General features: G+C 57.5%; 1 protein-coding gene across 1 annotated transcript; it reads right to left on the bottom strand.

The window, feature by feature from the left end:
- Positions 1-631: 631 nt before the first annotated feature.
- Positions 632-26275, bottom strand: LAPTM5 (lysosomal protein transmembrane 5). Its single transcript, XM_006934508.5, has 8 exons — positions 26030-26275; positions 9862-9955; positions 9118-9194; positions 7167-7298; positions 6336-6458; positions 5434-5529; positions 3311-3403; positions 632-2008 (listed from the first exon to the last, which is right to left on the bottom strand). The coding sequence occupies exons 1-8, from the start codon at positions 26114-26116 to the stop codon at positions 1919-1921; spliced, it is 792 nt and encodes a 263-aa protein (XP_006934570.1). The 5' UTR covers positions 26117-26275; the 3' UTR covers positions 632-1918.
- Between the last annotated feature and the right edge of the window lie 417 nt (positions 26276-26692).

A 26692-nucleotide genomic window follows, 5' to 3' on the forward strand; every position in this document is an offset into this window, starting at 1 on the left:
CCACATCCTTCCCCTTTGTTTACTGCTGCCTGCCCGCCTTTCCAATCTCACTGGGCGAGAGGTCCTCCAAGAAGCCTTCGCTGACTGTAGGGGTCTCTGGGACGCCCCCCATCTTGGTGTTGGCCGTGGGCTATTATAATCATCATGGATCTGTCTTCCCCCACCCCAGACTGTGGGTCACTGGAGGCAAGTCCGACCCATTGCGGTCACCTCCGGTTCTCAGCACAGGATCTGACTCCAAGTAGGCACTCTCCAGGTGAGTGGAGTTCAACACCTTACCCGGGGAGACATCAGGGTACTTATGCGGTCCATGACTTGTGATCAGAAACAGTGCAGGGTCAAGCACTCCCAGCCCTTGCCTACACCACATTTTAACGAATCACATCAGGGGGACCTGGGTGGCTCAGTCGGTTGAGCGTCGGACCTCGGCTCAGGTCATGATCTCGCGGTTCGTGAGTTCGAGCCCCACGCAGGGCTCGCTGCTATCAGCACGGAACCTGCTTCGGATCCCCAGTCTGTCTCTCTCTCTCTCTCTCTCTCCCTCCCCCGCTTGTGCTCTCTCGCTCTCCCTCTCTCTCTCTCAAAAATAAATAAACATAAAAAAAAAAAAAAGAATCAGGTCAGCCAAAGAGAAGCGTGATGCTGCTTTATTGAAATTTCTTCCCCGTCACACACAAAGCAATTATCCAAGGGGCTGCTGGCAAGGAACCTCTTACACAGCCCTCTGCCTCTGTATCCCCCTCTCAGACCCCAGAGAACGTGCCTCCATGGCCCTGTCTCCACCTTGGGGTCAGCGTCCTCAGGAACCCCGGAAACAGGAGAAAGAGGGGGTGTTGGGACCAAAACCTTCCCTTCTGCCATCACCAACACGAGCGCCCGTGGCAGGGTCTGGGCCCACAAAGAGTCTGCCTGCCTAACCTGTGGATTCAGTGCAGCCAACGGACCCGCCTGGCGTCGGGGCTAAATTTCTGCTTAAGCACAAGCACTGGGCAGGACGGAGTCCCCTGTGCCGGGACTGGTGACGGACGGGCCAGCCTGCGGAATGGACTGGCAGGCGCTGCGTGACTACAGTGACCACGTGCGGCCAGCTGCTGGTGACGACAACTCTCCGGCAAAACCACCGTGTGTCGGGACGGCTCCGTGACGAGACGACCGTTATTTCCTGGAAGTAGCTGCTGGGTGACGTCTGTCTGGCAAGTGCCTGAATGTTCATTTGCGCTAACAATCGCTCAGCCGCCCAGAGGCGCCCAAGGGACCAGCGTGGGCGACCAGTTGCGGGGGGCGATTGCATGGCATAGTTTGGGGGCTAATTTGATTTTTGTCATTGTTATTATTGAATGCTGTCCCTGGTTTAAAACTGACTGATGGGCGGCGGACCGTAATTGTTGAAACAAGCCGTCTGAAGAAATCGGACGGCTGTGCTTGGTGGAGGTGGCGGTGGGGGGGGGGGGGACCAAGAGGCGATGACTGGGCGGCATCGTTTGTTGTGTGAACGGACAACGGCCTGAAAGCCAACGCGATGGCTGTTGCTGTCTGGACAAACCACTTCCCTGCATGGGGAGGCGTATTTTGATTTGGCAGCCACGTGGTGAAAGCGGTCAAGTTGCAAGTTGTTTAACCAAACCCCCCGAACTTTGAATGACGAACAGGTGGGACAAGTGCTGGAGCTGGAAACGAGCCGAGGTTCGTTGGACTGAATTTCTGAGGGACTCGGGAGTCACTCCGCCGACAGCGTTGACCCAGTCGTGAGCATCTCCCAGGCCCCACGGGACAAGCAGGCCAGCGAGGGGGACACAAGCCGGTTTGTCCTGAAGTCAGCCGGGCGGCTCACCCCGGGGCCGCAGGGGCCACCAAAGCGAAGAAGCGGCTTGCGAGACAGCTCCGCCCCTCCCAGCACCAGGGCTGGGCCTGGCGGGCGTCACACCTCCGAGTAGGGGGGTGGTGCGGGGTCCCCGTCCGGGGTCTTGTATGGCAGAGACACGGCTTCCTCATAGGACGGCAGGACCGCCTGGGAGCGACAGAGAGATAAGGGCTGACGATTGGCCGGAAGGACCCAGGATGCCAACCTGGAGTCAAGGGGCTCCAACCCCCACCTCTGGCAGAATGGATGACCAGCACCTTGCCCACCCAGGACCTTGGGTACTTACTATGCTTGACACTGCACGCACGAGACAAGGGCAGTGTCTATCCCTGTAGGGGACAGACTGGCCTCTGCCTGTTCAGCTTCAAACCCCCTTGTTTTGATAACCATGCACCATTTTCCCCGGGAAAACGTTCTCGGTCCACTTGCTTTCAGAAGAGTTGGTCCCGCCCCTCAGATCCAAGGACGTGCGCCCTGGGTGCGGCCACGCAAAGTAGAATCTCCTCCCCCCTGGCTAGCATCATCGGTTTGGGGATAGGCTTGCGACCCAAGCTGGGCCATCAGGCGTGCTCCTGGGACTTTCTGCTGGGGTTGCTGAGAGGGTGGGATGTCAACCTAGGGATTTTGGCAGCCATTTTGCCACCACAAGGACAGGGCTACCTGAAAACGTAGCCAACACTGAGGAGAGGACAGTCCAGAGACGGAGAGAATGAGATCTCACCAGATGTCACAACTCAGCCAGCCTGAGCCAGACTTACACTGGACGCTCAAGTCCTGGGAGCCAGTAAATTCCCTGTTATCGCTTGAGTCAGACCGAGTTGATTTCTGCCATTGGCGACCAAAAGACTCTTGGCTAATACAACCCCCATTTTACAGAGGAGGAAAGTGGCGCCAGACGTTTAAACCAGCTGCACTTTGCCCGTCACATCTCCAATCAGCTGCTTCTAAGACCGCCTCAACCCTCTGCCTAGAAGGCCCCTTCCCCCTTCCCAGCTAACTTGCATCAACTGACAGTCTAAGACTTGGTCAAGTGTCACCTCTTCCAGGAAGTCTTCCCTGATACCCCAGATGAGACCAGGTACCTCCTCTACACTCCCATTTCCCCCCCAACGCTACGCCCCGAGTTGCAATCAGATCTCTGAATCTGGATTCACTCTGGGCTATGCACTCCCCCAGCACAGGGTGGCATCTTAAGTCCTCTCTGCACCCCCAGGGTTGGATATAAGGCCACCAAAGAGTAAGAGGCAGAAAAAAATTGAATGCATGCATGAATGAGTAACATCCTAGACTATCAGGGCCAAAAGAGATCTTCCCATTTCTTCTGGCCCAATCACCTCACAGTGGAGAAACTGAACCCCAGGGAGGGAGAGAGGCTTGCCCCAAATGACACAAGGTATGGCAGGGCTGGGACCTGACCCCCACCCCCACCCCCACCCCCACCAGGCTCACCTTCTGGAGCATCTTGGAGCCGCTCCTCTCCTCGGCTGAGTTCAGGTACTTCATGAACTTGTAGCATCTCCACACGCACTTGAACATGTAGACCTGGAAGAAGGCCCGGGTCAGGCTACGCTTGGCCGGCCCTTCTCCTCGCTGACCCAGCACGCCTGGGACAGATGCCGGGCACTCCCCGGGGAGCCCCAGCTCAGCCCAGAAGGTAGCAACCGGCCTCTGCTGCTCACGCCCTTGTTCCGGTTGAGGGGTGCCTCACCGGCCAGCCCCAAGCGTTCCACACACTGTCCTTTTCACTGCCCCCACAGACCTAGCGCAGAAGGGGGCTCCTGGGGGCTTCTGGGTCCCCCTCCAGCCTCCCTGGCAATGGTCCTACAAATCATTCTTCTCCACCCCCCCGAGCTGGGAAACTCCCCACCTCCTGAGACGACCCCGTCCTTCTTGAGACAGAGCCCGTGGTGGGAAACCTTTTCTCCCAAAGCGCTTAGGCTCTGTCAATCGTTAAAGCAGAGCACAAAACAGCATCCTGAGTTTATAAAGGCCGAAAAAACTATATCTACAGATGTATACATCTGGCAGATGACGTCAGCAACGGTTTTCTCTTAGCAGTGGATGTAAGAAGGGGGGGCGGATTTTCCAAGGGGGGGAGTGAAGCCCCCAAGGGCCTGTTCAAGAAACAATAGCCAATAGGTCTCTCTCTGCCCCTAAACCACCCCCCAAGGAAGGAGAGTGGGTCCCGTCTCAGGAAGCTCTCTTGTTTTACGGAACCCCACGATGAGGACTTAGAGGTCGCAGGAATAAATAAAATGAATTATAAAAGAACGAAGTAGAAGGGGCCTGGGGAAACCAAGCAGGTGGAAGGTGGCCAGTGAGGCAGCGTGCGGGACGCAGAGAGAGCTCCCACCCAAGGGGGTAAAGAAGAGGAGGGGAGATGGGAGGGGGGGGACAGGGCTGTGTGGTGGCCTTGATGTATGACGTCAACCCCCGCGCTGGTTCCCCCAAGCCTTCCGGAAAGTTCTCGCTGCACCTCACTAAAGCCCTTGTGCTGGGTTCGCCCTTAGAGGGAAGGTTCGAAGGAGTGAAGTCCCATTTCCAGGATGGCATTAGGTGACCCCAGAGATTGCTCGGGGCCTCCAACTGAAGGAGGCAGTGACGTCCAGTGACAGCCACCCACACGGAAAGACGGGAAGGAAATGCACCCAGATATCCGGATGTGGCCCCGGGCGGTGGTGGGTGGTGAGTTGACTGCCTCCTTTCTGCTCATCTTGTCACAGTCAGAAAAGAACCCTCTTTAAAGCCCCTTCTTCTGCCGAGTCGACATCAGCCTCCCCGCGGCTTTGGGACACGGGTTCCAGCGCTGGCCTCTGGAATCCCCATGAGGGTCCTTCGGGTATTTGAAGACAGGGATCATGTCTCCCTTGACTCATCTCTCTTCTCAGCTGAGTTGCCCTGGTCTCCCTGACTCCCTCAGATGGCAGAGTTTTCTTACCTCCCCACCCTCCTGGTCATGCTGCTATTGACACACTCCAGTCTGTCCTGTCTCTCTAGGAAGTCTCTAGAGTTCTTATCTCTCTAAGAACTCTAAGGTCTAAGGGACCCAACGAGGGACTCTATCCTCTGGACGGGACCACCTCCAAGAAGAATAAAACCACTCCCCTCCCTCCCTCCCATCACCCAACCTCTAGTAACATGACCTCAGGACCCACCTACATTTTGGTGCTTGAATCACAGAAAACTGTGACGGGGCAAAGCAATATTAATTACGTCCCTTTCACAGATGAGACCCAAGGCCCAGAGAGAAGTGGCTCAAACACCAGCTACACAGCTAGCAAGGGGAGAGCTGGGACTCACATCCAAGACTTTCTGAATCTGATCCCAGACCGAACAACTCCTCCTTCCCTGGATCAGGGTTCTCTCCGGGTTACACGTTAAGTCCTTGACACCTGAACACGGTGGGGGGGGGGGGTCTTCACAGATCCCCTCCCTCTCAATGGGATGTCCCCGGGGATCCTAAGTGGGGTCCAAGGAGCTGGTGTGGGAGGGCTGGAGTAAGGAGCCAAGAGCAGGGAGGGCAGCAGCGGTTCCCCACCCTTCCCAGAGCTGGGGGAGGCGGGGCCTCTCACCTTCAGGATGAGGACAGTGATGAAGGCGATGGAGAAAATGATCATCATCTTGATGAACTGGCTGTGAGCCATACCCTCCTGGCTGGGGAGATAGTTCTGCAAGAGATTTGGGGGCCACGTCAGCGCCTCTGCCCGCAAGGGACTCTTCCAGCGTCCACACGTGGAGGAATGACACAGGCGTGGCACAGCCATCATCCTGCCCGACCCCTGCCAGGGGCGCGACCTACCATCAGCCCCAGGCGACAGGCGAGCTCAGCAGGCCCGCCCACTTGGCTCTTTCCCGGCTGGAGCACCCGGCCCCCAGCTGCGGTGGGGCCACACCGATGCCCTTCTCCAGAGGACGGGCTCCCGGACGAGGGCTCTGGGAGGTAGGTCCCAGCCACGCCAGTAAGCCGTGTCGGGAGTGGGCCCTCCAGATCTAGTCAAGCCCTTGGCGTCCGAGGCCCCATCCCCACCTCAAGTGTAACCTCACGAGAGACCCTGAGTGTGAACGACCCAGCTGAGCCGCTCCCAAATTCCCGGCCCTCGGACCCAGAGTGAGACAGCAACGGTTAGCCATTCCGCATCACTAGGTTTGGGGATAATTTGTCAGACCGCTAGAGACAACGAGTATTATTTCTGCGGTGCAATTCACACATCAGGGCTCCCTCTGGGATCGAGCGGGGCCGCCCCCAAAGTCGCGCGTCCTCCCGGCTTCTCCCTTTGCCTCCCCTGCTTCTCTGACTCCTTTTCAAGTGACGTCCTGAGAGCTCTCCTTCGAGAACTCACCCCCACCAAGAGTCCTCCTCCCAGGCCCCGCTTAGGAAGGGGGCCCAGCCTGAGCACCGAGGCACAGAGAGGGGAAGCTACTTGCTCCAGGCCGCAGAGCCGGTGACGGGCGCCGCCCCCTAGCCCAGACTCACCATGTGGTTCATGGCCTTGAAGTTGAGATAGGTGGGTACTTCCATGTAGGAGCTGCAGAGTGTCAGGACGCTCAGGCAGAAGTCCAGCAACTGCAGGGTCATCAGGGGGACCTTGGGGGCGCCCTTGGGAGGGCAAAGGCGGGAGGAAGGAAACAAACCGGCAGTGAGGCCCTAACCCAGAGGTCCCGGGGCTGTGGGGCACACGGTGCTCCCTCAGCCCGAGAGACACTCTGCCAAAGATGCTGACGACTGTCCAGCCCACAGCACCCAGAAAGAAACGGACGCCCGTTTCTCAGACATTCCCGCCAAGGGCTGGTGGCAGGCCCCGGGGGGGGGGGGGGCTCCCGCGGCCCAGCCCGGGTCCAGCAACTCAGTCTCTTCCAGGACAACAGTTAGGGAAAGTCTGAAGGTGACTTTTGGGGCGCCGAGTCAGGGAGCGGCACCCTCCGTCACAGGCACTGGCCCTCGTTGTTGTCTTTAGCCTCCTTCCTTCCGCTAGGTCACAAAGGAGGGACAGAGCAGGGGCTGGGGACTGAAATGGCCATGCGCCCTTCCCTGTGGTATAGCATCACGTGTGGCTGGCATTTGATCGCCCGCAAGGCGCTGAGCGCCCCGGATACACCTCCCTCCCCGAATGCCCATAACACTGTTGATGATGTGCCATCACGGGCGCATTTTCCAGAGGAGGAGGCTTGGGGCAATCCGACGGGGCTCGGGCTCATCACCCAGGGAGGGGCCCCGGGGACTCCCACCCTCGCCAGCCTGAGCCCCTACCACCTCCCCCAGGCAAGGGGGGTGGTTGTAGGACGTGGGTCAGGGCTGGGTACTCACAACCCTGCTGCTCCGGGAGGCAAACTTGAGGTAGGAGGGTAGCTCGATGTAGGAGCCCAGCAGAGTGAGCAAGCAGAGGAGGAAGTCCATGATTTGCAGGGACAGGAAGGGCAGCAGGTACTTCTCCCGGTTCTGGAAGACAGGCCCGGCACGGTCAGGGTGTCCTGTGCGGCCCGACGTCCCCAGGGACCCCCCGCCCTCACCGGCAGCTCCCTCCCCCGGGTAGTATGGCCCTCTCCCAAATCATCCCCTCCTGGCTCAGCTGAGGTCGTTCCTCGTGGACCCACACCCCGGAGTGAGGTTCTGGGGATGGGGAGAAGGTAAGACCCAGGCCCCAAATGCAAGGCGTCTCGATGTCCCAGAAGACACGGGGCACAGTCCCCATCTACAGAGATAAGCGCCCCAGGGCCTTCAGGGGCAGGGTCTGACTCAATGTGCTCTCAAGAACCCAACAAGGAAGGGCTTTGTGCCCATTTCACAGATGAGAAGGGATCAGAGAGGACTTCCTAGAGGTGGGGACACTGAGGCTAGATCTGGAAAGAACCACAAGGGGGACGGGAGGCGACGGGAGGCAGAAGGGCCGAACAAAGGTCCGGTGGTGGGGAAAAGTCTGCACTCGCTTAAATGGTGGGACCCTTCCCTAGGTGACCACTCCCAGGGGGTCCAGTCACGGTCAGAGGCCCTGGGAGGCTGAGGCCAAAGTCCCTTTCCTTCAAACTGAGGGCGGGGCGCCTGGGTGGCGCAGTCGGTTAAGCGTCCGACTTCAGCCAGGTCACGATCTCGCGGTCCGTGAGTTCGAGCCCCACGTCAGGCTCTGGGCTGATGGCTCGGAGCCTGGAGCCTGTTTCCGATTCTGTGTCTCCCTCTCTCTCTGCCCCTCCCCCGTTCATGCTCTGTCTCTCTCTGTCCCAAAAATAAATAAACGTTGAAAAAAAAAATTTAAAAAAACAAACTGAGGGGGCCAGTATGAGTGCATTCGAACCCGCTGTTGGGGACAAAGTCACAGAAGGGGTGGTTTTGTGGCTTCTCGGGTGGCTGTCTAAGATCACTCAGGAGGCCACCAAAACAACCCAGACTCCATCTCAGAACCTTCCGGACGCCCCGATCCACTTTTCTAGCTGGACCACTTGCGCCCCACGACCCGCCCTGCCCAGGGTAAAATCACTCCCTGGGGTACCGGGCTTCCGAAAGAGCGGCATTGGCTCAGGGAGTGAATGGTGGCAGTTCAGGCAAAGTGGAGGCGTTCCAAAGCAGCCCCAAACCATCCACTGCCCCACCGCTGCTGGCCTGTGAGTGCCGGGCCGCCGGCTCCCCGGGACGCCCTTGCTGGGTTCTGCTCTGGTGCCTGTGTAGTGAGGCCCTGGCTTCCTGCCCCCTGGGGGCCGAGGGACAGACTGGTTCCTCTTCACAGGAGGCTGAGCCCCAGTCTCTCTCTCTCTCTCTCTCTCTCCTGCTAGCTGGGTGAAACAGAGCCAGAGGCGTCTACACCCCACCCCACCCCCGCCTCTGTTCTGGTTCCTCTCACTGATGACAAAACCCACTGCTTTCTCCTCTGTCCCCAGGCCTCAAAATGACCCTTCTCTTTCCCCTGTCAAAACTCCCTGCTTGCATTGGCAGCTTACGAGCATGTGGGTCACCAGCTAGTACAACCAAAGCATCCGTGTGCAAGCCCCACCCCTGGAGCGTGCATTTTAACGGGGAACCAAGGCCTCCAGCCTGACGGGTCTGGTACAGAAACGAGACTTTCCAAACGGTCAGGAAGCATGGCGATCTCTAGGGTGCAGGGGCGGGGAGGGGGGGGAGTCTCCCAAAATACCCACCTCCCACCCTGTTGGCAGCCAGTGCTGCCCGCTCAGTGGGTGTGAACAGGAAGGGGGGCAGGAGGGCATCCGGGGTTCCCTGCCAGGCCCCAGGTCCGGACCCCCGTCCCCTCCCCCCACCAAGCCCTCACCTTGACCACTCCGATCAGCAGACTCAAGCTGATGACAAAGAGCATGGTGATGAGCAGGAAGCTGGAGACCAGGTTGGCTGAAAGGCAAGGGAAAGCAGTGAGCAGCCCAGAGGTGCCCCCAGGAACCCCATGCAGGTTCCAGGGACCACATTTTGGGAGCCACTGGTGTGGTGGCTGTGACAGCGAAGGAGCAAGCCCAGGCCCTGGCCTCCTGCAGTTCTCAGTCTTGGGGACTACTAAGGCAGCAAACAGAACATTTCGGGTAACACAGGACGCAGGGTGGGAGGGTGGCCCGAGTCTGCCACCCCCGGGCCCAGGGCGAGGTCGGGGAAGCCTTCTGAGGAGGTGGCCTGTGAGTGGAGTGACCAGGAGTCCAAGGAGCTGAGACGGGGCTGAGTTAGGTGTGGCCAGGACCACCGGAGCGGGGAGCAAAGGGACACTGCAAGGTGTAGCCGGAGAGGTTCGCCGGGGCTGGATCCCACCATGGGGAGGTTCTAGTTTATTCCAGGGTGGTGGGCAGCCATTGACAGAGGGAGGCAGGAGAGTCCCGCCATCACCTTCCTGAGCTGGTTAGGTTTGCGAAGCCCCAGCCTCTCTGCTCTCCCACCTAGAGACTTGGGTGGGGACAGATCTCCCTTTGCCGGTGAAAGATCTGAGGCTCAGAAGGGAAGGGGCAGGGCCTCAAATCCCAGCCCGTCTACCTGCCGCCAGGGCCCCTCCGCCTCCCGGGTCCCCTGGACCTACCGAGCCTGAGGTAGCCGTTCTGCCAGACCTTGCAGGAGGCCTTGCCGTGGGCCACCTCCACGGAGTGCTCGATGAACAGCAAAACACTCATGATCTGCGGGCAGACAGAGCGACCATCAGTGAGGCCCGCACACTCCCACCCCTGCTCCCGCGCGCCCTGGTGGCAGGCAGTCAGGGGCCTGGGAGGAGGCTCCTGGAGGAGACGGAAGGCCAGGTCCGTGGAGCATCCCGGATGAAAGTGTGGCCTAAACAGATAAGACGGCTCAAGCCCATAGTCCTCCTCCTTCCTTTTCCCAGCTGTGTGAGCTTGGGCTAGTTACACAGCCTCTCTGTGCCTCAATTTCCCATCTTTAAAATAAGGATAGCACTAGTAGCTACCTAAGGTTATCATGAGGAATAAGTCAGAGCATCCCAGGAGAACACTTAGAACCATGCCTGGTTCTTGATAAAACAATAACTATGACTATTGAAGGTCAAGGTTGGTGGCGGGGGGTGGGGGGGGAGGCTCTGAGGGCTCTCGCCAGTGACTGGCCCCTCTTCTGCACCTTCTTTTATAACAGGCTCTGGGCATTATGGGATCTTAGTCATGGCATCTGAGCATCATAAAGCTTCAAGCTCTTGGAATTCTCAACACAGGCCTGGGAGCACCTGATCCATGAATCCCTGGGGAGCCCTGTCATTACCAATCCCCAGGTGCCCTCAATTTCTCCATCTGCAAACTGGGGATAGTAATGCCTGCTTCATACAGTTGTAGTGGAGCCAGATGGAATAATTCACTTGAAGCACCTATGCTTGCTATTGCTATTATTCCCACTGGACTGAAGGTTCCAGGCAGGGAAGGCTTGTGTCTCTCTTGCTCACTGCTCTAGCTATTGTATTGGATGGATGGATGGATGGATGGATGACAGGTGGATGGGTGGATGGATGGATGATGGATGGATGGATGATGGATGGATAGATGGATGATGGATGGATGGATGGATGGATGATGGATAGATGGATGGATGATGGATAGATGATCGATAGATGGATGGATAGATGGCTGATGGATAGATGGATGGATGGATGGATGGATGGATGGATGATGGATAGATGGATGGATAGATGGATGGATGGATGGATGCATGGATAGATGGATGGATAGATGGCTGATGGATAGATGGATGGATGGATGGATGATGGATAGATGGATGGATGATGGACAGATGGATGGATGGATGGATGATGGATGGATGGATAGATGGATGGATGGATGATGGATAGATGGATGGATGGATGGATGATGGATGGATGGATAGATGGATGGATGGATGATGGATAGATGGATGGATGGCTGATGGATAGATGGATGGATGGATGGCTGATGGATAGATGGATGGATGGATGGCTGATGGATAGATGGATGGATGATGGATAGATGGATGGATGATGGATGGATAGATGGATGGATGGATGGATGGATGGATGATGGATGGATGGATGGATAGATGGATGGATGGATGCATGGATAGATGGATGGATAGATGGCTGATGGATAGATGGATGGATGGATGATGGATAGATGGATGGATGATGGACAGATGGATGGATGGGTGGATAGATGGATAGATGGATGGATGGATGGATGATGGATGGATGGATGGATGGATGATGGATGGATGGATGATGGATGGATGGATGATGGATGGATGGATGGATGATGGATGGATGGATGATGGATGGATGGATGGATGATGGATGGATGGATGGCTGATGGATAGATGGATGGATGGATGGCTGATGGATAGATGGATGGATGATGGATAGATGGATGGATGATGGATGGATAGATGGATGGATGGATGATGGATGGATGGATGGATAGATGGATGGATGGATGGATGGATGATGGATAGATGGATGGATGATGGACAGATGGATGGATGGGTGGATAGATGGATAGATGGATGGATGGATGGATGGATGATGGATAGATGGATGGATGATGGATGGATGGATGGATGGATGGATGATGGATGGATGGATAGATGGATGGATGAATGGATGATGGATAGATGGATGGATGGATGGCTGATGGATAGATGGATGGCTGATGGATAGATGGATGGATGATGGATGGATAGATGGATGGATGGATGGATGGATGGATGGATGGATAGATGGATGGATGGATGGATAGATGGATGGAAGGATGCATGGATAGATGGATGGATAGATGGCTGATGGATAGATGGATGGATGGATGATGGATAGATGGATGGATGATGGACAGATGGATGGATGGATGGATAGATGGATAGATGGATGGATGGATGGATGATGGATGGATGGATGGATGGATGATGGATGGATGGATGGATGATGGATGGATGGATGATGGATGGATGGATGGATGATGGATGGATGGATGGCTGATGGATAGATGGATGGATGGATGGCTGATGGATAGATGGATGGATGATGGATAGATGGATGGATGATGGATGGATAGATGGATGGATGGATGATGGATGGATGGATGGATAGATGGATGGATGGATGGATGGATGATGGATAGATGGATGGATGATGGACAGATGGATGGATGGGTGGATAGATGGATAGATGGATGGATGGATGGATGGATGGATGATGGATAGATGGATGGATGATGGATGGATGGATGGATGGATGATGGATGGATGGATAGATGGATGGATGAATGGATGATGGATAGATGGATGGATGGATGGCTGATGGATAGATGGATGGCTGATGGATAGATGGATGGATGATGGATGGATAGATGGATGGATGGATGGATGGATGGATAGATGGATGGATGGATGGATAGATGGATGGAAGGATGCATGGATAGATGGATGGATAGATGGCTGATGGATAGATGGATGGATGGATGATGGATAGATGGATGGATGATGGACAGATGGATGGATGGATGGATAGATGGATAGATGGATGGATGGATGGATGGATGATGGATAGATGGATGGATGATGGATGGATGATGGATGGATGGGTGGATGGATGGGTGGATGGATGGGTGGATGGATAGATGGATGATGGATGAATGGATGGATGGATGATGGATAGATGGATGATGGATAGATGGATGGACACACAGATGGACAGACAGACAAATGAACAAACCCCATCCAAATCTTATGGGCCTGAGTGTTGTGGCCCCGGTGACAGGTGAAGTCCAGCCACAAAACTGCAGTTTGAAAAGACCTTGGATGTCACCTTGCCTGTGCCCTCCGCCATCCAATGTGGGAGTCCTGTGCCATGCGGCCTCTATTTAAATACTTCCAGCCAAGGGAACTCAGTCTTCTGTACGTCCGTGTTCTTGCAGCAAGCCTTCTGCTCTTCCCCACCTCTACACACAAGTCTCCAGGCACCGTCGGCCCACATTGAGAATCACAAGACCATCTCCTTCCTTGTAGTGGTTGCCCTACCTCTAGTAATATGGCTTGAGTTTACACAGGCTTTCTGGGTGGCCCTGCACTAAGTAACTCATGCTCAGCTGACAGGCAACCAAACACGCACCACCTGTTTCCCCCCTGCCGATTATGTGGGTTTGGGTTTTTTTTGTTTTTGGTTTTGTTTTGTTTTGCTTTGCTTTAGCTCAGACACAGGTCTCAACTTCCCGCCATGTTACACTCTGTTCAGGGGGGGCACAAAGGGACAACCCAGAAGAGTGATGAACTGCTGAGCTCCAGGTCAGACAGAGGTGGATTTCAATCCAGCTCAATACGTGGCCTTGGGCAAGTCATTTCACCTCTCTGAGCCTTCTCGTCTGGAAACTGGCAATCACTGGATTCAGTGCGGAATAGTATTGTATTGGCAAAGCACTGAGCCTGGAACCTGCAGCGGGGGCTCAGCAAACACAATCTGCTTTTGGCTGAGGTGAGCTTACATGAGGTGCTGCAGCGGTACCAAGACCAGGGTGCCAGGGGGTGGACAGCAAGCTTGTTCTAGCTGCCCTTCTACCTGGTGCAAGCTGAGCCAAAAAAAAGGCTCTGTTTCACCAGAAAGGTTGAGAGCAGCCCCGAGCGGAAGGCAGATGCTGTGAGAGCTGCGGCTGGCACCCACAGGAAACGGCCCCAAGAGAAAAGAGCTGCTTCCTCAGCCCCTAAAAGCTGGGGTTCCAGCCCCTCGCACCCCCCACCCCTCAAGTTCACCTTTAAGGAGGGAAGGAAGAAGCGAGGTAGATGACAGCTCCATCCGGGACGGAACAGAGCACCCTGCGAGGTGGTGAGCTCCCTGTCCCTGGGGGTGTGCAAGCAGAGCACAGATAAGACGCAGCTGGGCTTAGAAGGGCACATGGGTATCTACCAGGTGTGGCAAGAGAAGACTCTGGAAGTCCCAAACGAAGCTCAGAACCAGACAATCCCAACCTCCCGTTGCTCGAAAGAGCCTCTGCCCACTCATTTTATAAGCTCCCCTCTGCTTGTTTTGGAAGCTCAGAGACGTTAGGTGGCTTGCCCAAGGACACACAGCAAGTTGGGGACAGAGTGGAGACTGGAGTCCAAGTCTCCCAGTGCTCTCTTGATTCCTTCGCGCACACCCCACTCCCCAAAACACCTCAGCACCCCTGCTAGCCAGTACCCCAGGGGATGCAGATATTTTGACCATGCACCTGTCAGTAAAACCCTTTGAACACACTCCTGTATTTCTTCATTTCAATTTTTTTTTAAGCGTTTATTTATTTTTGAGACAGAGAGAGAGACAGAGCATGAACGGGGGAGGGGCAGAGAGAGGGAGAGACACAGAATCGGAAGCAGGCTCCAGGCTCTGAGCCATCAGCCCAGAGCCTGACGCGGGGCTCGAACTCCCGGACCGCGAGATCGTGACCTGAGCTGAAGTCGGACGCCTAACCAACTGAGCCACCCAGGCGCCCCTATTTCTTCATTTCAAAACCGAATGCACGTGCCACTGCTCTGGTTACCACGAACATCGTAAAACACACACACACACACACACACACACACACATCCAGAAGTTAATAAAGGATATAGTGGAAAAGTTTGGAAATTCTAATACTGTCCTCCTGAGGTCCCAGCGGTCACCTCGGGTATCACCGCACTTTGGAGACCAATGCTAACCCACAGCCGTCCCCAACCCCTCAATTCTGGTCCTAAACATCTCTCACGGCCCCGCCATCTTGCCTCCCATCCTGCCATTAGCATCACAGTCACCCCCTCCCTCCCCACCTCCACCCTATCCTATGACCCCGAAAAGAAGGGGGAGAAGGGCAGGGACCTTTGTGTACCCTGACCGCATGCCATCCGTGCCACCCACACCTTCCCGACAATCCTCCCAAACCCAGCAAAGGGACTATTCTGAATACTCCCACCCCCACTTCACAGATGAGGAAAGCAAGGCTCAGAGAGGTCCAGTGACTTATCTGTGGCCTCCAGCTGGTAATCTGTAGGGCCAGGATTCAAACCCAGGCCAACGGGCCCGAGATTGGATTCCTCCTTCCACTGTCCTTCCAGCACCTCCCAACCTCCCGCCTCTGCCTGAAGCCTGGCCCGCTTCGCCACTCCCATGCCTGCGCCGGGGGCAGAGTCAGAGGGGCCCCAACCCCCTCTTTCCCCAAAGTTCCTGCGAGGTCAGCAGGTGCCGGAAGTGGTCTTCCTTGCGTAAGAATCACCTTCTTACAGGCTCAGGCTTCCCTCCATTCCACCTTCTCAGCAGCCCTATAAGGCGAGGGAGGTAATTCTGTCCCCTTTTGCCAAGTGAGAGCCCCGAGGCCCAGAGAAGGCAGGAACCAGCTCAGAGCCCGGCAAACTCAGAGTCTGACTCAGACGCTCTGCCGGCCCCTAGCCTTCGGCAGAAGACAATAGCCCCAGTCCGGGAGAAAGACAGGAGCCTCCGCTCCCTAGGAGACAGGAGGGGGAGGAACTGACACTTATTGAGTACCTACTGTGTGCCCAGACCTGCACACACAGGCCTCCCTCGCAGTCTCCCAAAACCCTGCGACAGAAGCCACATTTTCCCCATTTTACAGATGAGAAAATGGAGGCTCGGAGAAGAGAACTCACATGGCCGCCGGGGATCTGAACCCTGTTACCTGGGCTCCCAGGGTCCAGGGCTCCACCCAGGGCCGAGTGGGCCCAGCCCCTGGTCTTACCAACCTTCTGCCCACCCTTCCCCCGGCAGCTCTGGACACCTCCGACTCCAGAGCCGGCGGGTGGGGCACCAGAGGCCTCCCCCACTGCCTCACTGCTGTGTAACCCTGCCCAGTTCCGGACTCCTCCCTGCCTTCAGTTTACCCCCTCTGGTCATTGAGGAGGGTCACCCCCATTTGCACCACTGGGACGATCGAACTCCTTGCAAACTATGGCATGTGGCACCGAGGCCACCCGGGGTGGCCCCCTGAAGCTGTGCTCTGTTCATCCGCAGGCCCTCACTGCTCCACCCAAGCCCCTACCCAGGAGCCTTGGCAGTTCCCAGAAAGTAACTGGTGTTCCTACAGTGTATGCTGGGAGAGGCCCGGAGACCTCAGGAGCCCCAAGGTCCCAGGCCCCTGGCCGCCACCTCCCCCCTCGCCCCCGCCACACCCCTGCTGCTACCCACCTGGACAGAGAGCTGCCTTCTCCCAGAGCTTTGAGGGTCTGGCTGAGCCCTGGCCCACGACCCCCAGGGACAGGACAGGGCTCCTCTCCTCCCACAAGCCCACTCGCTCACCTGCTCCCCCAGGGCGGCGCCTTTCTCACTGCCTTTTCTCCTCGGTGGTGAGATCACGCAGGGAAGAGCTAGGGTGCCTAGGTCAGGTGGTCCTGGGTCCAACCCGAGCTCTGTGCCCTCGAGCAAGCCACTGACCTCTCTGAGCCTGCCTCCTGGGGATATCAACCAGACCTGCTCCACAGGGCTGCGGTCAAGTCAAATGACATCCCAGCACGGGGCCAGGCGTCCCAGCAAGTGCTCCATAAACCAACACGGTTGGGCCGTGTTCATTAACCTGTGTAGACGCTCATTCACTCCCTCTGTTTGTTCATCCAGGAAATGCTCTCTGAGCACACAATGGCCCCAGGCCCTGTCTAGGTAAGCCACTCACCCTGGCCTGGCCCGCCGGTGTCACAGTCCCCGGGGGAAACCATGGGTGACCAGTGTGTTCAGAGTCACGACAAAGGGCCTGCAGAGGGCTGAGGGTCCCTGATGAGGGAGTGATCGCCACTGTCTGGAAGCCTCACGGAGGGTTTCACAAATGGGAAAAGCTGGAGTAGGGTTTTGAGGGTTAAGTAGGAGTTTCCCAACAGAGAAGAGAACAAAGCATTCCAGGAAGAGGGAGCATCACAATGCAGAGGCCCAGAGGCTGGCAGTGCAGATCCAGGGAAATTCGTGGGCGGGAATGCCTCTCCCTGAAGGAGGGGATGTTACCAGTGGGCAAGTGAGACCCAGAGAGACACAATGACCAGCCCAAGTCCACACAGCAAGCCTGTCGCAGAGCCGGGATGAGCCTCATTCCAGACACCGAGCCAGGGCTCAGGCTGCAAGACCACATTAGTCCTGACCATGCTCAGCCCCCCCGCCCCGCCGCCACCCCTGCTCTCCATTCCCCCCTCTCACCCCTTCCCTCTGCTCCTCCCTGGGCTCGGTCCCCGTGCCCAGCCCTACCCTGTCCCTTCTTTCTCAATAAACACAACCTCCCTAAGCTGAGCAGGCCAGGAAGCTGGGAGATTTTCTGTTTTCCTAGTGATTCTGAGGAGCAACCGACAGCTAGAGCTGAAATAGAGGCAGCAGGGCTCGTAGGGTGAGCGGCAAAACCGGGGGGTGGGCGCGAGAGGAACGGGGTCGCTACGGAATATGGCCGTGGCCAGAGTGGCGGTGACCCTGGCGACCTTGCTGGGGGGTGAGGACCGGCTGTCATGTGGCTGGGTTTGGCGTGGCGGAGACAGTTACGATGACGTGTGTGACCACGGCTGTGGCAAGGGTGGGGGGTGACAGAGGCAACTCCAGCGGACCTGCTGGGAAGTAGTCACAGACATCGTTGCTGATGTTGATGACGTGGTGACATCTCGATTCGGTTGTGCTGATGGCAGTCACGGGGAAGGTGGTGGTGACATGTGACATTCCCCGACTCTGGGCCTCAGACACCACTTCCCTGACCAGGAAGGTGGGCCTGACCTCCCGGGGCTCAGGACACACCCCCTCAGAAGCAGGCAGGCAGGGTCCCAGCCTCTGGGATTCTGGGGGGTGGGGGGGCGTCACTTACAGAGACCCGCCCCTCGGTGAGCACCTACTACGTGCTAGCTGGAGCGGGACACTTTCCCGGCCTTTCACTTTATCGACGCTTCACAAATCCGCGAGGTCAGACTGTCCCCTCCCCCCGCCCCACCTATGTCCGAGGAGAACAGGGGCCTGGGTGTGGCTTGGCTGAGTTTGCACAAGGAGTCAGGCCCGGGCTGGTCCTCGACCCTCCCTCAACACGTAGCGCAGCTTGCAAAATGGGAAATCAGTCCCAAGTGCACACCCCTTCCCGCCCCTTCTCCCTTTTCAGGGCTGCTCCAGCCAGACCCTGTGTCCTCCGGCTCTGGTGGCCTAGGGACCCTAGGGCTCCTGCATGCTTGGACCGTCATCGTCATCATTTTCATCATCATCACGCCATCACTGAAACTCACCTGCCCACTCTGTTTCCCCTGCCCGCCTCCCCTCCCTGCGTATCTGGGAGGAGGAAGGGAGAAGCCAGCCAGATGTATCAGCGTCAAGAGGAAGCTCTCCTCCCCCACCCCCTCCTCTGCCACCCCATACTTCCTGCCGAGGCTTATCGGGGCCACTAGGCGGGGGCCGTTCCCCCACAGCACTACCGTCCCAGTCACCTCCCCAGCCGGCCCAGAGATCATCTGCCGGGGCCCCCGGAGCCAGGGCTCGGCTGCCCTCCTCTGCCCCACAGCCAGCTTCCCCGCCCCGAGGCTGCCACTCTGCTGTCCTCCCTGCCACCCCTGCCCCCTCCACTGTTCGCTGACCAGCAGAAGTGCCTGTGTGTGGACACCAAACCACCAGTCCCCATGGCCACGGCCACCCTACTTGTAACAGCCCCAAACTAGGAACGACCCTCCCGCAGGAGGACAGGCAAATACCTGGCGATGTATCCGTTCAGTAAAATATTACACGGCGGGGCTGCTGGCCACACACAGCAACACAGAGGAAGATCACAAACCCAGTGTTGAGGCAAAGAAACCAGACACAAAAAGGCACCTGCTGTGAAATCTCATCCCTAGTTAGTTCTAGAACATATGTGGGAAGAAGCCAGTGGGGCAAGGGTGGTGACGAGGAGATGTCACCAGGGGCCTCTAGGTGCTGGCCTTGTCCTATTTTGTAATGTGGGTGGAGGTGACACGGGTGTGCTCACCTCGTACAAGTTCAAGATGTGCACTTGTGATAGTTGTGTACGTTATGCACCAATAAAAGGTTGGCAAAAGTCAAATCAAAGAGCGATTAGCTGGTACCTACTGTGTGTCATGCCCTGGGGATTACAAAGATAAATCAGGCTTCCGGGCCTCCAGCCCAGAAGACAGGAGCCACGGGGCCCAGGAGCTGGGGGTGAGGAGCCGCCCTGGGATGGGGATGACTATTGGGGGCTCGGGGTCCAGGACTGGGAGCTCCAGGAAGGCTTCTGAGAAGCAGTACGTCTTAAAGACATTTTCTCCCAAAGGGCAGTGGGAACGGTGTTCCAGGCAGAGGGAAGGACAAGACCAAAAGTGGGTGAGCCCCATTCAGGAAACCGTAAGAAGTTCTCTAGGGGATTGTAACTTGGGGGTCATCCGTGCCAGGCCCCCAGTAGGCCCCCAGGAAACGGTAGCTGCCCTGCGGCTGGGCTGGTGGGGGGGGGGGGGTGTCGGAGACATGAGGGAACAGGTGATTTTCCAGGGGCCGTGACTTTGGGACTGGCAGAAGCCGGAGAAAGACCACTCCAGGCAGAAAAGACAGCTTGTCCAAAGGCGGGGAGCTCACAGAACAGGATTCGGACGGTGCATGCCTCGGTTTATCACACTGTAACATAAGGGTCCCCAAGATGGGAGCGCTCCATGGGGAGCATCTGGCTCCGGCCCGGGCTGTCTGGGAGGGCCAGCGTTCTATCCTCAGGGACCCCCTGCCCTCCGCGTGTAACAGCCCAGCAAGACCTTCCCTTTGCCCTCTGCCCTCAGCCCTCGGCCCTCGGCCCTTCCAGACCTGCCCTTTATCCTCACTTCAACCTTGTGAGGCAAGTTCTGTTTTTCCCATTTTCTCCCCATTTTGCAGGGAAAATCGAGACTGTGTCTTTACATGTGGGCTCTGAGTTTCTACGAACGAGCCCCCCCTCCCCAGATCTTACAGTTGACCCCTCCCCTGTCACTACCAAGAAGCGTGCCCCCCCCCACCACCACCACAGTCTGGGCCATGAGCAGGACCCCCGGGCTCTCGCCCTTCATCTGCCACAGGCTGCAGAGTCGACTGGCCCCTCCAAGCCTGTTTCCCCTCCTGCCCAACGGGGGCTCCAGAGTTAGCTGCCATTTGTGGGGCGCTCATCAGGGGCTAAACATGTCTCCACCTGGTTTCCTGTGAGTCCCAGAATGACCCCACACTTCTGGGCCACCGGCCCCCATATGACAGGGGAGGAAACTGAGGCTGGGGGAGGGGAGGGATGGTCTGGGCCGTAGCAGGGCTGAGGACTGGCAGGGCAGGGAGCCAGAACCTTCGCCTATGCAGCCTCTTGCTCAGCCTTCGGCCTCATTGGGCGTTCTGTGGGCCCCTTCCTCACAGGAGACCAGCACAGGCCTTGCAGTGAGCACGCAGCGAGGCTCTGGTCCCAGGACCTCAAAATAGAAGCCTCACCTCCTGGGCGACTGAGAAGACGTCACCCCACCCAGACCCGGCCTTCCAGTCATGGGGCCCAGTCCGAGTGGGGTGGACGCCCTCCTCCCAGCTGGTGCCTCCCTTAGCTGCGGCCCTCTGACAGCAGTGGGTCCTTCCAATCCAGGTGATTCCTGAAGACTGGGACCACCACCCACACCCCATGCCCAGAAGCCCCTTCCTGCCCTTCCCTGGGGCCTGAGAACCAAGAAGTGGGGAAGAGGACAAAGCCCAGCCTGGGGTCTGGCCTGTCTTCGCCCCCTTCACGGGGTAAAAAAGTTCCATCGCCCAGCCCTCCAGGTCTGGTGACACAAGAAACGCTTACCTTTGCCCCCCAGGGGGCGCCCTGCGTGCAGCCCCCCCATGGGTCCAGTGGGTCTGACGGCCCCCCCTCGAGCAGCTGTGTGGCCTCCAGCATTTTATAAGTTAGAAGGTGGGGTGCACATCCCCGAGATGAGGAACATAGCTCAGTTCCAACGGGGCCCCTGGGCCACCCCCGTCCCACCCCCACCGGCCTCTTCACACCTCCAGGAAGGGCACAGAGCTTCAGGGCACAGACCAAGGCCTTTCTGCCCCACATGGGGGCACCAGGCGTGAAGGCGGAGGTTCTAACAGACTTTCATCAGGGACTTTCCCCACCTGGCAGTTGGGGCCTATTTTTAGGCCCCAGACAGACGAGCTTTCAAAGATGCGGTCTGCTCCCCCAGCCCACTCTGGGCACCAGCCGGCAGCCCCTCCCTCAAATGGGGCCGCATCAGCTCAATGCCCCAAAGCAGTCGCCCTTGAGGCCGGGGCTACTGACCCCATTTAGGGGATGAGGAAACTGAGGCCCCGGACAGCAAAGCGCCTGCCTGCGCCAGGTCACCTCGTAAGTTAGGAGACGGCTCTGTGATTTTCAATCCCAAAACTGAGTGGAAAGGAGAGGCCCTGGGGGGTCTGAGAAAGACAAATCAGGAGGGCTTCCTGGAGGGGGAAGCTTCCCGTGAGCTGGACCATAAAGAAGAAATGGGTAAGAGGAGAAGACTGGGTGAGGAGACTGGCTCCCTCCCTGTGACCTGGAACAAACCAGGAACCTTCCTGGACCTCTGCGTTTCTCATCTATAAAAGGAGAGGACTGGACCAAGCAGAGATCCCTCCTTTTGGCTATGAAGCCTGCAAGAAAAGAGGAACTCGGCCCAGCCTCCCCCCACCACACCTCACAGCCATCCGTCCCTAAACCCCAGCTTCACGAGCTTCCCCGTGTTCCAGACATCACATGGTCTCCCCAGCACCCCCAAGCTCGGGCCTGCTCATCCCTAGCACGCCAGCCTCCTCCAAGAAGCCGCTCCTGAATCTCCCCTCCCCCGTCTGTTCCGGGACTGGGATAAGGCCCCTCATCTGTGCCCCCAGAACAGTCAGCCCCGTCATCCAGCAAAGCCATTGTCACAGTTGTCCTTGGGCCTGGAGCCCCTAGAGGTCCAGACCCTGGTCTGGAGCTCGGCACATAAAAAGAAGGCATGTTGGAGAACGTATCTTCATTAAGGACAGACTCCTTCAAATGGTAGAGGTGGCTTTACTTTGTTTGTTTTGCCAATTTAACAAGCAATATACTTGAGCAACCAAATAAATACAGCAGCATTGGATGATAACCCAAAGTACAAAATAAATATCCGTGAGTTTCCACTGCTATAAATAAGTAAACCGTTTCGTGTTACTAACACATGCGGAAAACAGACGAATCTCCCATGAGAAATTCCAAACGCCCTCAAGAAATAACTTCCCATTCTTTAAGTGACTTTCTTCCCCAAAGGAGAGTATGGAAGGCGGGGCAGGGGGGAGGAGTGGGGGCAGTGGGGAGAAACCTGACGATCACGACTGCCGCCAGGTGACCAAGGTCACCGTCAACAGTGCTAAGACACGTCAGGAGTCCATACCTTTGATATGATGTGCTGACGATGGCCCCTTACCCCTGTCGTCTTCCTCCCAAAAACACCTGACCCAAGCCTCACCAAGAGAAAACCCTCAGACAAGGCCCACTGGATGCATATTTGACGAAACGTACGCCCAGCACGCCTCAAAACTGTCAAGGTCACCAAAAACAGGGAACATCTGAGAAACCGTCCCAGCCAAGAGGAACCTAAGGGACATAAGGACGAAATGTGACACGGTATCCTGGATGGGATCCTGAGACGGGGGGAAAAAAAAAAAAAGATGTTAGGGAAAAGCTGAGAACATCTGAATAGAGTGTGGACGTTAGTGCGTCGAAGGCGACCCATCAACTGTGACAGATGAGCCATCACATAAGGTGCTAACACTAGGGGAAAACAGGTGCAGGGCGTACGGAACTCTGTACTATGTCTGTGGCATTTCTGTGAATCCAAAACTGTTCTAAAATTAAGTTTACTTTAAAAAGCCATACGTGTGCATTGTACCGAACACGGAGAATACGGGAGTGTAGAAACAATTAGAGCTTTCACAACCCCGGCAGCCCAGAGACAGCCAGCCCCGGCCTCCCTCCCTCCCCGGCCTGGTGCTACAAGGTTTTGAAACCACAGCGGGTGTAAGCTTTTTCGTCCGGGCAATGCATTCCTAATGGGATTCCAGGTGCCTTGGAGGGGAGAAGTCAGAGAGGGAGAGATTTCTGAGCAAAAGGGCCTTCCGGGGATCCTTTCCTCTTGCCATTGATTTAAGACAGGCTTTGGGTTGCAGACAAGCCGGGGCTAAAGACCTAATTTAAGCCTCCCCAGAGAGGCCGAGTCTATGAATAGCTCTTAATGTTGTCACCCATGACTGGCTCCAGATGATGACAATCTGGGCAATCAACACATCTGGGCAATAGCTTCCCTTTTTCCATCCAGATGTTAGAGGCCAGGACAGTATACCTGTCCCCCCAGCTGCTCAGTCACAAGAAAGCCCCCAGCCCCCTTGCCCTTTCTGGGAAGGAGCAGAGGACGATCCCCCCCATTGGAACCAACCGAGGACCCCAGACAGCACTGCCCGGTACAGCTTCCCGGCTTCTCCTCTGTTCTCATGCCTTATGTTCTAGAACATCCCATGGCTCCCCATGGTCCACATTACAGACACTGGGAGTGACTTGGCACCCGGGAGACATTTGGCAACGCCTGGAGGGATTTTGGGTTGTCACAACTGGGCAGGTGGGGGAGGCTACCGGCACCTTGCGGATAGAGGCCAAGGATGCTGCGAAACGTCCCGCAACGTACGACAAAGAATTCTCCAGCCCCAAATATCAACAGCACCCTACCCCGAACTCCCAGAGTCCTCAGCTTGTCACTCGGAGCCCCTACCACCACCTGCACCCCAAGCCAAAGCCTCCAGCCTGGGCTGTGTAAGTGTCCCCTACACAAGCCACCACCCCTCGGCCTGTGCACTTTGCACACCTGTGCCTCACCACCCCCCACACGCTACGCCTCCCCTAATGGCACCGCCTCCAAGGAGGCTTCCCTGGTCACTGGCCCACACTTTCTCCAGCTCTGCGGGCAGGCACTGATGTCGCTTCACCACGTCCTGGTGAGGACCTCACGCAGCGTGGTCAAGAAGAACTCTCGAGAGTCACGAAGCCTGAGGCCTTCAGGACAGAGGCCAGGCCCAAGCAACCTGCATGTGGACACGGTCCCGCCCACACAGGGATTTCTTTTTCACCTCGAGCCAGTCGCCAACATGGGAACGCCACAACATGGGGCCTAAAAGGCCGTGTTTCCTGCTTCTCTGAATGTCAGAAGAGCAGCTGCTGGGGCCCGCATTCCTGTGTGGCAACAATCAGAGGAAGCAGGGACCGGCCACCGCGGTAGACCCAGAACAGGGCCCCGAGGTCACCGCGGGTCCGTCCGCCCCACTGCGCTCACTTACGCGACCTGCCCGGCCCCGTCAAGAGGCTGGAGTCTGAAACCTCTGCGCCAGTCCACATCCCCACCCCTCATTTTCTAAAGGGGACACGGAGGCCCGAGAGAGAAACTTGTCCGAGGTCACACAACCAGTCAGGGGCAGAGCTGGGGTACGGACCCAGGGGCCTTGTCCCCCACAGGGATGCCACGGGGGCCAATCACCGTCCTTCGGAGAACGCTGCCCAGTCCGAGCTTGAAGAGGCCCTAAGGATCTCACGTGGGGACAACCGAGGCGCCATTCGCTTCTCCCAGGATCACTGTCACGCCGGCGGGAGCTGGGCAAGGCAACCTCTGAGAAGCGCCCCAAACCGGCATCACTCCAAGTGCCCGGCAGCACACGGTGTCGGAGGCACTGCTCACAAACACTGCTGTGCGCCAGGCACCCCGATCCTCACAGCCAGAGAGGTATTACTGTTTTCAATGAGGAAACCGGGGCCCAGAGAGGTTAAGTAAGCGGTCCCCAGCGGCACAGCTCGGAAGCGGGGAAGGCGAGAATTTGCACCCAGGAGCGGACCCCGAAGCTAGCTGTGCACCGATCCGCTGAGGAGCCCCGCCCCTCTGAAGGCCAGGCTCTCGCCACAGCCCTGCCTGTCCTGCCCAAGACAGGAAGCAGATGCAGCTAGACTTCGGCAGTTTCCAGCAGCCCACCACAACAGAATGCCGGATTTAGGCTAATTTTGAGGAAGCCCTTCTAGGCTCATGAGAGAACTGTTAACCACAGGCCCTGAGTCACCCTAAGGAGGAAGGCGCCTGGGTCTGGGGGAGCCGGGTGTGGCTCAGAGTCGTGCGGTGGGGTGGACGGGGTCCGGGCAGGAGTGAACAGAGACCCCAAGCTTCACCCACCGAGACAGAGCGGGGAGCCGCTGGTCCCAAGGGGCTGTGGCTTGCCCGCAGTCGCTCCGAGAGAAAAGACAAAGGCTCCACGCCGGGGGGGGGGGGGGGGTTGCAGACCAGCTTCCAAAGGGGAACTGCTGGGCTGCTCCCCCTCAGGGCCAGGCAAGCCACCCCACCCCGTAGCACCAGATCTCAGATCTTCTTTGGTGGTTTGGTAGGTTGTAAACCAAGAGGATTCAGCCCCCTCCCTCTCCGCCCAGAGCACAAAGGAGAGGGTCCCCCCTTCATCCCCCCAGCGGCCCAGGACCCCCCACAGGAAGAGTCAGGCTGTGCCTGGGGCCTGACCCCATCCCCTGGCAACAGCCCCAGCCCACATTTCTCCCGAGATTCCTGGCTCCCGACGCACTTTGCCAGCTGCTGCAGGGCCCCCCACCCCTTCCCGGGTTGAAAAAGGGGAAACTGAGGCCCAGAGCAGGGAAGGGATCTGGCCGGGCTCCCGCGGAGAGGTGGTGGGCAGCGGTCCTCCCACCCGAGGGGGTCAGTAGATTGGGGTCCTCTCTCTTGCACACACACACACACACACACAGCCTCCCCGCGCCCACCCGCACACTCACCACATGGTAGATGGCCAGGGCGGTGGTGGCGATGCGGACATTGAAGCAGCAACAGGTCTGGCGGACGGCAGCCGTGCGGGGGGCCATGGTGCTGCCGTCCCCTGCTCCTAGGCACTGAGGGAGAGAGCCCAGCGCCTGGAGCAGGGCAGAAAAGAGGAAGCCGCCAGCTACCCTCTTCACTTCCTTCCTGCCCCTCAGACAGGCAGGGGCCGGGTCGTCACCACTGGGGCGGGGCGGCTGGGAAGGGCTACAGGCTGCCTCCGGCACCACAGCTGGCCCTTTGCCAGCCCCGGGGGGCTGGGGGTGGGGGGGAACCTCCCTGCGGAAGGCAGGTCCTTGCACCTCCATACGTACCGTTCGGTAGAGCTGGGGTCGGAGCAGACTCACGCCCCGCTTACTGGACGCTCCCCATCGCTCGTGGAAGGCAGCGTTACCATTTTGTAGACGGAGGAACACAGGGCCAGAGAGGTCAAGGCAACCACCCCAAATCGCACAGCAGTCGGTGCTGGTGGCGCGATTCAAACCCAGGTCGGCCTGGCTGCAAACGTAGCTACCGCATAGCGTGCTCCTGGATTACTTGCTCTCAGGCTCACCTCCGTCCTTTGAGGGAGGTCGCATTACCAGCCCTAGTTTACAGAGGAAGAAACGGGGGCCCAGAGAGGG

The sequence above is a fragment of the Felis catus genome, chromosome C1 (genome assembly GCF_018350175.1).
Source record: "Felis catus isolate Fca126 chromosome C1, F.catus_Fca126_mat1.0, whole genome shotgun sequence".
Classification (NCBI taxonomy): domain Eukaryota; kingdom Metazoa; phylum Chordata; class Mammalia; order Carnivora; family Felidae; genus Felis; species Felis catus.

Excerpts from the sequence above, each read along its gene's own strand:
- LAPTM5 (XM_006934508.5), bottom strand. The coding sequence starts at position 26,116 with ATGGCCCCCCGCACGGCTGCCGTCCGCCAGACCTGTTGCTGCTTCAAT. Across the intron at positions 6,459-7,166 it reads CCTCCCGGAGCAGCAGGGTT|GGCGCCCCCAAGGTCCCCCT; the intron begins GTGAGTACCCAG and ends TGCCCTCCCAAG. Across the intron at positions 3,404-5,433 it reads TCACTGTCCTCATCCTGAAG|GTCTACATGTTCAAGTGCGT; the intron begins GTGAGAGGCCCC and ends GCCTTCTTCCAG.